At 45.3% G+C, this 12067-nt stretch overlaps 1 protein-coding gene across 5 annotated transcripts in view; it reads right to left on the reverse strand.

The window, feature by feature from the left end:
* DPF2 (double PHD fingers 2) overlaps positions 1-12067 on the reverse strand; it is a 434995-nt gene that overhangs the window by 217737 nt on the left and 205191 nt on the right. For 3 of the 5 annotated variants that reach the window (XM_085625747.1, XM_085625745.1, XM_085625744.1), the window contains one exon: positions 4549-4754. In XM_085625747.1, coding sequence (XP_085481873.1) covers positions 4549-4754 — 206 coding nt within the window. The remainder of the gene's footprint in view (positions 1-4548; positions 4755-12067) is intronic. The other 2 variants (XM_085625748.1, XM_085625746.1) reach the window with 1 other exon arrangement.

Genomic DNA, 12067 nt, shown 5'->3' on the forward strand with positions numbered 1-12067 from the left:
TTAGGAGGCCGGCAACATTATGGCCTGTGTTATAACGTTCTGCGTGGGAGTCTGATCAAGCACCAACTACACTTCTGCTTTTAAATGTGAGCAAACAGTTGCCAGATATGACATGAGGCAATTAATTAGGATGGGAGCCACAAAGTGAGAATATTTAACCAAATAACACACTTAAGATGGCCAATAGCATTTGTGTTGCTCGGAAACACTATGAGAAGTTACATATTTATCATCTTGGTAAGAGTACATTTTTGCCAGACATAACAAAAACAGAAGTATTATATTTAGATACACTAGAGTCTATGATATAACCTTGTAGCCCGCCAAAGCAAGGAAGCTGGCCTTTAATGGCAGTTATAGCCCACCATGCCGAGCTATAAGCCTATTTGAACATTTCGCCCCATGAGGGCAGAATGTCCTAGCTAAAAAACCCAGACATCCTGGATGTAGAGTTGGCTGAACACTCCTCCCCACCCCCCACGGCTTTGAAGCCTCTGTTTCACAACTGTTTCTCAGAATGTTCTGCCGTTAATAGCCGCGTGCAGGACCTCAGCTGTTAACTGTTAAACATTCACAGCAATAGATGTGGAGAGGGCTAGAGTCAGCCCGTTTTTCCTTGCTTTCCGTCATTATGCTGAGCCTGGGAGAAACAGGAGTAGAGCAGAATTCCCCTCTACAGTGACACTGTGAGCTACAGGAAATCACTCTACTTCTCAACTTGGAAAGATGCAAGATCAATTCACATCCCTTGCTACAGCCCTGCACAGTCCCTTTTATTAGGGAAATACACGATGTGTAGGAAATTGGGTTTCTGTTGCAGTAACCACCCCCCCCTCCCCACCTTGTGCCAGATTTCTAATGCACTTTGACTGAGTGTGCCCTGGATTCCTGCCAATCAGCTACCCATGGCCTGTGTTTTTTCTCTAACCTGTGCCAATGTTTCTACCATTGGTACAACTCTGGCCTACCTTTAAGCCCCTTGGTACCTAGGGCATGGTAGCCAAGGAAAGGCATCTGAGGGCTGCAACATTATTATGCCACCCTCATAGACCTCTCAGCACAAACATGCACCGCTGCCATTGCAGCCTGAGTGTTTTGGTGCAGCTAAAAGTGAAGAGTCCACATGGCACACATCCATGTATGCCATGCCTGACCAGCACTGCATGAGGCCTAGCTAAGTCACCCTTAAAGCAGGCTGACCTATAGCTCATGTGAGGGCCAATCTGCATGAGACAGGTCCCTATAATATCTAGGCCATTCTTATACATTATAAGTGCCCAGTAAAGCCATCCTGAATATATAGTCTGGAAACTGGTCATTACGAGTTTCTTAGCACCATGATGGCTTTACTGAATCCTGGGATGTTTGGTATCAAACATCTTAGAATAATAAACCTGCACTGACTCCAGTGTAAGATGTATTATTCCCTGCAATCAGGGTTCCCTTTAAGAGGGGACCCCTGAACCAAACCAGCCTTTGGTGGGTTTCTAACTGGTGACCACCAGCCTGCGCCTACGAGATAAGTTTCGGAATCCCTGGGGTGGAAGCCTTCGCTCCCTGGGCCCAGAAACCAAGCCTTTTCTGAGTGGAGGTGTTCCCACCTCCTCCAGGTCAGTAAGAGCCATCTGTGGCAGGAGAGCTTCAAAGGCTTTGCCACCTGTACAAAGCGACCCCCAGCTTCACCTACTATCAGATGCAGGCCCCCTTCCTGTCTCACCCCCTTTTTAGCAGGAAGACAGTCGGGAAAACTTTTAACAGCCCAGAAGGTGTGTTCCTCTTTACCAACATCACCCCTCAGGTGGTGGGGGGGAGGCAAGGTGAAACCCACTCTTCAGTGCTGAGTTATTGATTGAGCCCACTCCCCCACGTGGGGTGAGCACACTGATGGTGTAGTCACCCTAAGGTCAGTACCCCACTGGCTACTACCTGGAGACCCCTAAAAAGCCCCCTGAATACAGTATTTAGGGGGTAGCCTTCAACCCAGAAGACAGTTCCTGGTGACCTACAATGGCTGGCCTGCGGAAGACGACCCAGCAGAGAAGACACAGGCAAGCACTGAATTGGCCCCAGCACTACTGGCCTGCCTGCATTCCCGGAAACCCCTGCAACCAAGAAGACGTCGAGCCAGGGATCAGCGACCTCCACAAACCCTGAGAGGACTGACCCACTTCTACAAAAAGTCTTGAGACTCCTGAGGTCAGAGGCTTTGTTCACAAAAGAAACCAAGACAAAGACCTTCAGGCCCTGCAGAATCCTGAAGCCTCACCCTCCGGACCTACCTCTGCACCAGACGCCCATGGCCGAGTCCAGGGGGTCCATCGGTCAAGAAGAGGTTCCCCAGCTGTCCTGAGTCCGAATCCAGTGCGGGGTGTCACCTCCAAATCCATGTGCTGACGCCTACAGCCACAACACCGAGACCCCCTCCACCGCGACCTGCTTTGTAAATGGAAATCTGACGTTTAAAGACACCCCTGCAACCTCCAGCCCTGGGACCTACCGACCAGTTCCAAAGGTGCCCTGACGTCCCCCTGCATCCTAAGTTACTTACCTGGCTGTTGCTTTCCCTCGTCTGGCTTTCTGAGAGAGGCCTGCCGCCCGAGACCAAGTTTGAGAATCTCTATAGAAAAGAATTAGACACCGTCGCCTTGTAAGCACTCTGCACCCGGCTGCCCCCGTGCCACTGGTGGTGCAGTTTTAGTGCTGCCTTGGGTCCTCCCCCTTTGCCCTCAACTAAACCCCAAGAGATCTGCTTCCGTGCACAATTGGCCAGCCCGTGAGCAACCTCAATACGCAGTGCCCCTAGCCCAATTGGCTAGCATTGGCCACGGTACCCAACTTTCCACTCTGCACCCGGCTGCCGTAGTACCATGAGTGGTGCAGTCCCAGTGCACAACCAAACCTTGCTGAACACTGGTTCAGCACCCGAAAGATATTTACTGTAAACCGTTTTACTTACCTGCAAGTGCTAACTTCGTTTTTCTCCATAGGATTGTATGGTGGGTTTTTCTCTGAAAAATGCTCTAAGTGTTGAGCTGTCTTATACCGCAAACAAAAGTAACTTAGTGCCTTGAAAAGAGTTAACCTGTTTCCTAATGTCCTGTGCTGCTTGGACTATGTCATGAGTTTGTTTCATGTCGAACTAGAAAAGTAATTGCAAAGTAATCTAACAGTAATTTCAAATGTTTTTGAACAGTTTATCAATGGTTTTCACAACTGCAAAAGTAATCTACATGTTCCTACCAATTCAATGTTCACTGCATTTTGAAAAATAACATTGTATGAAGGGTTTAATTTACCTGCTTCTAAGAATAACTTTGTTCTAGAAATAAAAGAAGAAAATAACTTTTTATACAAACAACTGGTCTGGATTCAGACTTTGAGTGTGTGACATCATTTCTCGCCTGAGTGTGTACAACAAATACTTAACACTACCCACCTGATCAGCTTGACTGCTCAACCACACTACCGCAAAAGAGAGTAATATATTATCTACTTTAGCTCTGCTATACCGCTGGGGATCCACTGGACTCTGTGCACACTATACCTTACTTTGGTATAGTATATACAGAGCCAGCTTCCTACACAATACCTGCTTGTACTCTACACAATCCTATAACATTGTGGAAATATAACACTTTAAAATTCTAACATATCTTCAGGTCACTGACCTGCAGCTGCATCAACGCTTTTAAAAAGTGAAGTGGGGTTAGCTTTAAGCACTATAGAATTCTCACATCAGTTTCATTTTGGTAGTGGGGCTCATTCTGTATGAAAAGATGTTTTGTCTGCAGGGCTGGGGCCCATCACCTTCCTAAACACGCATCTCTTAAACCTAAATCACATTCATTCACCATATGGTTTTCTTGGTACCTCAGAGTGCAGGAGAATGAGCCAAAGAAGCATCTCTATTTTTCCCCTTTCTCCAAAAGAAGGCGAGTATGGTAATGACCCACTCAATCAGACAGAATAAGAAAAGATAAGGTGCTTGGTCTTGTAGGATGTGAGTGGAAATAGAGAACAAGTGATTAAGCATCATGCAGAGGTAAATCTGAAAACTATCTTATAAATGATAATCTGGATGTGCTACTCTGATGTTCTATGGGGTACCTACACTCCACAGGGAATCCATCATGGTAAATCCACAGTGGACTTTAAATCTTCCCAAGATGGGGAGAAGCAGGCCTTTTTAGGATTTTTTGATCTGGGAAATCATGAAAGCAAAAGGAAAGCATTAGAAAGTGTATTTTACATAGAAACATGCAATTATGAGTTTCAATTTGAATAGAGATTTAAAAATTAAAGATTTTCATAGATCAAATCAACATTTTGAAGAATTTAAAAGATGCATAAAAACATTTGAAACATGGGCTCTCAAAAGAGAAAGAAGCTTAAAGATCACATTGGAGAGGAGACTGTGTGCTCTCCCAGAAGCCTTAGGGAATGCCATTCCTTTAGGTAGCTTTATGTACAATGAAAGTTAAAGATGGAATGAATCAAGGGAAGAGATTAGGAAAGGGAGGAGCGGTTAACAGATCACTGAGTTTTTACCATGAAGCTCCCACGTGCAACATACTCCTGAACGCCCTGGCGCAGATGTACCTTGCGCACGCGGCTGCTGACGATGGGGAACTCGCCAAGGCTATCCTCGTCCCGAGGGATATCTCTTTTCTCCTGCGGTTCAGTGCGCAGAAGGGCCTCCAGGCTACTGCCATCCTGTGGGGTCAAACCCTCCTTCTTCACTGTCTGGTCGATCTCTGAAGAGGTAAGAATATATAATAAGCATTACATTCAGCAGGAATTCAATCTTCAGACAGAGAGGACATAGCATTGTCAACTGCTGCACAATCTCGTCTTACACAACCAAGAGGTACCTATACAATTCAGAACAGGGTTGCCCAGTAACTCCTCAAACGACCAGTTCAATAATACCAAAAAGAACAGAATAAAGACATTGTTTGAAGCTTGTTGAAAAATGTTTCAAATTGAAATAAAGACAACCAGGACCACTGCAATAATGTGAATGGTTAACAAAATAATGCAGCAAAGGATGGCAAATTAACATGATGTGGATATATGAAGTGATTATAGGTAACTTTTGTGGCAGACGCCTGCATTTTGGCATTAGATGGGAACCCAATGCCATAGAAAATACATATGGCTCTTGTGAAATAAATCTACACATTCAACAAATCTTATTCTTATGATTATTCTCCAATTATTAATGGTTTTGTCTTGCATGGAAGCGGGTGATACCTTTGCAGTAAAACTGTCTTTTCTATTACTCAGTATAGAATAGCCTTTATTAAACAATGTTTTACTCTACAAAAACAACCTACAGGTATGTGCATTTTGTAATAAAAAAGGGCACATTTTACATCCAGTGCATCTCTGCTGTTTTAAAACTTCCCTTGAGTTTCACAGTTGTCTCACCTCCACGGTGTAGGTTCTCTAGAGACACTGCTTTCCATTAAGATAATTTCATATTTATTATGTTCTTGCCTAATTAGTAGGCAGTTTAGAATTGAGGACATCAGACAATAAAAAGCATGTAACATGTTGGATACTCTTTCAAACTCTGCGAATTCTATTGCTATTTTGAGTCGTGGCTGCCGTTCACATAAACTTGCATGAATAGTAAAACATGAACAGTAAAACAAAATATGTTCGTGACAAATAAATGAAACACTCTTTCACCCCTGATAGAAGAATTAGAAAAAAGGTCTACTAGTCCAATAAGAGTAAATCATTACTTCAAGAGGCAGAGAAACAATTCACCAAGTGTAGGAAAAAGGGAGGTGTGAAGTGGCAAATGCCAAAGACAAGCAGTTATATTACTGCAATTGTCTCTTATGTAAAGAACACGTGCAGCACAGGCTAGAGTGAAACAACCAGCATTACACAAAAATGAAGTGCAGGTAAGTAGATTATTATTTGGGGTGAACAAGTGCCCATGTCAAAGAATAAGGCCACCACCTGCTAGAATTCACACAAATAAAATACACCTGTGGTCAATACCTGGTAATGCGACACAAAGCAGTCATGTTTAAATGAACCAATGTGTACAGCAGGAGTCCCCAATCTTTAAGTAAGGGCTACTTATGTGCAATGAAAATCATGACTCAAGTCTCCAACCTTCCTGGTAATGACTAACAATGTTCAATGAAAATCATACCACACTATTCATATTAGTAATGTAACAATGAATGCATCTGACAAGATTATATTAGTAGACCACCCCCCATTCAAGATGGTCAGAAGCGATCACATCAGTGCATCAGGCAGAGTTGAAAGTGGTAACAAAAAAAAGGCTTTATCAAATTGGAATACCTCTACATGGGTAATACATAACAGCCATAGCTACAATACTCTCAGCACCAAAGTAATAATAAGAGTAATAAGTCCCACAGGGCTGCATGATTTATCAACTTTAACTATATTTTGGTAATTCAACCAATTTTCGTCAAACATCAGTTTATGAGTTCCTGAAGATATGCATGCTATCTTCTCAAATACACACAATTGAAGAACTGCTTAAAGATAGCTGAAGAGCTACCAGTCACTAACAAGCTACTCGTTGGAGAAGCCTGGTTTAAAGTATTTAAGCAGTACATACACAATATAAAAAGCCACACAAAACACAATAAAGCTCCGCAACCAGTTGTAAAATAAACGAAAAAACTATTATGAGTCAAATAAGACCAACATTCTAAATACCCAATAAGGGGAACCAGAGGTATGAATTAATAAAGATTTAAGGGAACACGGAGCCAAAAAGTGCAGAGTGCCAATGATGGTCTATGGAAGCGGTAGACCAGGACCAAGTTGCAAATTGAGGCTGACTGCGATGGAGCTCTGGTGGGATACAACAAGTGGATTGGTCCTGGTGAAAGTCAGAAAGCTAAAAAGTTAGAAAAAGTTTGTAAATCCCAACTCAGAAACGGACGGTGTTACTTTTTTAGAAGAAAGCTCCTTCTCAAGAGAGTCACTGCAGACAATGTAGCTGCCGCCGTTGAACCGAAGGCAGGATACCTGGGGCAGACTGGTCCTTCAGGAGCTCTGACGCTTTGGAGATATCTCACTGAAAATGTTCAAAGTCCCAACACAGAATGGGATTTATTTGTTTTTCAGATTAGAGGTGCTGGCAGCCTTCACTGGGGCGAAGCTGAAATTCTATCAGATACTGTGGAAATGCCAGTTAGACATTTTTTTCGGCTGGTCCTTCTGAAGCTCTGGGGAAAAGTTTTCAAAAGTTTCCAGACTTTCTATTTGTGTCTTAACAACCACAGGAGCACACTTCTAAGCCCCCAGAAACTCAGGGGAGGTCACTTAGAGTCTCTCAGGGTGTAAGGTCTAGACCAACAGGAAAGTACAGTCCAGGTCCAGTTGCCACTGGTCACCTAGACATTTCCAGGAAACGGCCTCTTGCAGTTTGTTGTGCCCGTGTAGCCATAAAGGAGGTCACCTAACTGACCCTTTGAGTTTCTCTTTGTTAGGGGTAAAAGAGTGTGCAGGTCCAGTCCTCCGGGGCTCCTCTCACGTCACAGTACTCTTCTGATCTTCCACAGGTCCAGAGAGTGTTCCGAGTATAGTACCTCGGGGTGCCATATTTATGGCTGGCACTCCCTAACCAATGGGGTAAAAATTACTGGGAGCAACCTTACCCACTTTTCAGCAGTTCCTGTATGACCTACTTAATCAATGCTACAGGGCTCCTCACGCTAGTCTAAAATTGTGAAACCTTTCTCCCATTTTGCGGAGCCTGTTATGTCGCCTAGAGATGCGGCAAAGTTGATGAACAACCCTCTCCTCTGTGGTCACTCAAATCGGTTCTTGTGGTTGCTTTCCTCCAAATGGATTTGGTGCTGGCCTAACCATGGGGACAAAAATTGGGGGTTTCCAAGTGTCACCTAACAGTTGCTTACGACAGGACAGGCCCTTTGAAGTTAATTAAGTTTATGGGCCCAGCCCAACTGGTATTTTTGCCAAGGGAAGAAAACAAATCCGTGATCCTAGGCCATTGTCTGTGCTCTGTGTGTATTTGTCAAACCATTTTTATACCCAAGTACAGACTGGGAAGTTGCTGGAAAGTTATTTTTCTGAAACTGCATTCATTAATTTTCAATACAAAAATCAACAGTCCTGCATGCTATCGTTAAGCAATTAAATACTATAAACGTGGTAGGCACCAAAGTAGGGACTCCCAGGTGAGGACAGAGAATTGAAGATGGGAAACATCCAAGACCCAAGCATCCATCTATTCACACGTGGCTCTAATGGAGTCATGCATAAATTCCAGACCAGTTACGATGAATAAGTGGTCCTACTACTTGTGGAGGGCATAGGTGAATATACGGGCAAGAGCGTCAGCTGCACCACGGTCCAGCCTCTGAGTCAGGTATTACTGAGTCCGCAGAAACCTGCCTCTGGCATGGCCAACTCCAAACCGCTGCCCTGTGCCAGTCCTACCCAATGTTTACAGCATGTTACCCCAGCACTCTAAATCCCTTTCAGTGTGTTCATCAGTGTGCACCTTCTGGAGCCAACACTCTTCCGCAGCTGCCCACTCCAAATAGTCAGAAAACCAATCCAGGGTTTGGCTTCTAAACAGCAAGGCCAAGCCTGCTCAACTCAAATCAAAAGGAACGCCAATGCTGCTTTTCTCTTAAAATTTAGATTATAGAGCAAAGAACCGAAATCAATGCACATAACAACCTCTGTTTCCGTTGGATTTAATCACCAGATCATTTAGCAAATTACATTAATATTTTACAAAACACGTTACAAAAAATCTTTTTTGTTTTTTAGCAACATTATTTGAAAAACTCTCTACATTACCACTGCCTCTCTCTTCATCTCACGTGGCTTGCGAACACTCAAAACTCCACAATTCATTCACTCCCACTCCGCAGTCACTCTGTTGTCACACTAACCTTACTACACACTCGTACTACTTCTCTTTCACCAGCACACATCTATACCACAGGACATAAAAAGACTAGCAATTATTTCTTTTTGTACTTAATAGAAAAACAAAAACAGGCTATCAACAGAATAAATTAGACCAAGTAGTCAACATAAACATGGTTTCTAAATGATTAGCCTAAACTTCAATGGTCAAACTTCAATGGTCTATGCGTTTCGAATCTCTCCAGATGGGGGGATTCTCGTCAGGACCAGTATCGCTTCAAAACTGCAAAATAGTCACACATTCAACTTCAGCTATTCAACTTTTGAAGGATGCGGGGAGCCAGCATTGAGTCAATCATAAATCCATGTTTAGATTTGGTACCCGTTTACAATGTAGGGGCTCGTCTATTTCGAATGGAGCGGCACAGTTCAAGAGGCAGTAGTTCAACACAATCTTTTATTTTATCTCATTTATGCAAACGGGGAAGTCTCACTGTTCGTTCAGCCCGGAGTGTATGGGTACACCTTCTGGAGCCAACCCTCTTCCGCAGCTGCCCACTCCAAATAGTTAGCCCTCCATTTCGGTAGAGTCCGGGCGGGGTGATTAGGGCCGGCCCAGAGTATGGCAATACGTCGCTGCGCAAGTACTAGGTCCAACTGGGCGAACTTGTAACTCATTTTACTCCCCTTTTTAGGAAGTGGCAGCAGCCCTAATAAACAATGTCAGACTGAGTGGTCTACTCCCAACTTTATCACGCTGTGCACTTCCTATTGTACCCCACCCCAAAACATCCGCAACTGCTCGCAGTCCCATGCAACGTGCCATAAATCCGCTGGGTTATCACTGCATTTAGCACAACTCGCTAGCCTTGCCGGGTTAACCCTGTGCAAATGCTTTGTAGTCAAAAAGGCCCTGTAGAGAAAGTAAAAGTGGACTAACTTAAATCGGGCGTTAATTGATACTCACAGCACCAATACGTAAGCTCTACGCCATTCCCAGTCTGTAAGCGGTGACTCAAACCCTCCATTCAAAACAGCCTGCTTCAGTGTTCTATTTGTCTGCCTATCCTTTTCTTAAGGCTGTATTCAGTCTGGAAATAATGCACTTGAAGGAGCCGGGGTCTAAAATCATTTACAGTACATGTGATTGCTATGGTTCCTCAGAAAAGGAAGTCCGGATTTCATGAGCTGTGCAAGATATGCTTGCATATTGCAAGAATGGCCTCCAATCAATGCTATAGTGAGTTTCAACTTCCTCCTCTGACATAAAGGTACTGTTTAAAAATAGATCACCCACATTCTGGCAGCCCCCTCCCAGCCATTTAGTGATATCCATAGTCTCCAGGATACGTATGAAGGGTCGCAACCACCAGATCACAAGGAGCTGGGCATAAGGCGCCCACTTTAAAACCTTTTTGACTGCCTTTTCCCATGCTTGGACCACCTGATGTAGGAAGGTGGAATCTGACTATATGGTTGCCCCCAACGTTTTGCCTGGTATTTGGATGGTTTTTGACTAGTCTGGCTGGGATCCTGCTATCCAGGACCCCAGCCTATCTGCTTCTTCTCTAAACTGATGTGAGTACCCTAGGTACAACCCAATTGGATACTGAGGATACCCTGTCAGCCCTTGTAGATGGTACCCTAGGTACCCAGGGCATGGGTCCCTCAGAGGCCTACCAGGGCTGCAGCACTTATTGTGCCACCCTGGGACAGCCATACCAAATGACACCACCAGACCACTACTGTAGTCTGGGTAAGGTGGTGCTTGCACCCCCTTACAGGGATACAGGTACCCTGTATCCCACCTATGTACAACACATGTATTCTCATTGGTCACCCCTCCAGCAGGCCTTGCTAATCCTACAAGGCAGGGTGCTGGGATATGTGTGAGGGGGGACCCCTACCTGAGTAGGGCCCCTCTGCAACCCTCGTAAAACCATAGCTGGGTTGTTTGTAGTGTAGCCAAACCATATACTCTTAACCACATTATAAATATATCGCAATAGCGTGATAATTTGAGAATGGCTACACAGAACCATATCGTGTTTGGTGTCAAACATGTAGGAATCATACCACCAGTCCAGTCATGGGCATGATTCCCCCCTGCAAGAGGGGCGATATGGGAAAAGCGGCAGAATTGAGACACCAATTTAAAAGTGCACACGTATCACAAAATGGATGCTACTCGCAACCCACACGTCTCTGGCTGCCTGTTGCTGGGCAAAACCCCAGCCTCGGCAGCTGGACAGTAGGGATCCTGTTGCAGGGAGGTGCCAGCACCTTCCCAGACAAGCTATGTGGATTGGAACTGGGTGGGTGCACCATAGGATGCCTTTCAGAGTTGCACGTAGGCTGCTACAGCGCCTACATTCTGCATACACCGCCTGGAACCGGTTCAGGGGCATCCTGCCCCTCGCCCAGGCGGGAAACACACAAAGGGGAGAGGGTGTAGCCACCCTTTTTGCCGCCTCAGCTCCCATTGGTGGACACTGATCTGAACAGTCCCCTAATCTTGTGGATAAAGGTGAATAACGTGTCCGCAGAGAATCAGATTAATCTTGGACTTCACAGACTTGACCTTCGACGAGCTGCTGCCCAGCTGACTGAAGATATCTCCCTTGGGGTAAAGGAGTTACCCCCCTGCTTGGCAGGCACCTGAAACACTGCAAGTGACCCGGTTGGAACTTCGCTGCTCCTACGGACATCGACGACTCCTCTCAACCTTGAGGTGGGTTTCCTAGCATCCCAGAGGCCAGTGAGCGTGCCCAGCAAGTCTGAGCACCGTGGACGCCGAGATCCCCGATACCCCAGGACACCGGCCACCTCTTGCGTAGCACATGACCCTGACCAGTGGGGAAGTTGTGCTTTGGCCCAATATTGAGTCAACCTCTCAGCAGCAACTGTGCCAAAGATCACCGCCCTAGCACACTCCGGTGGCCCGTGGGCACCCTTTTACGCACTCCAAATTGCTGCCTTCCGCGGTCCCTTGCCTCTCGATTGTTGGCCCTGGCGGAGGACAATCCTTACTTTTATGAGTTCCCCTGGTTGCTCCAGGCCTGCTCTACAGTCTCCTCGAAGAGACCTCTCTCAGACCTCCTGGGTCTGGACCAGTAGCTGATTTGTTCATCTTGCGTGGGTTGCGGTTGCCAAGGCTTAG

Source organism: Triturus cristatus, chromosome 9, assembly GCF_964204655.1.
Source record: "Triturus cristatus chromosome 9, aTriCri1.1, whole genome shotgun sequence".
In the NCBI taxonomy this organism is placed as follows: domain Eukaryota; kingdom Metazoa; phylum Chordata; class Amphibia; order Caudata; family Salamandridae; genus Triturus; species Triturus cristatus.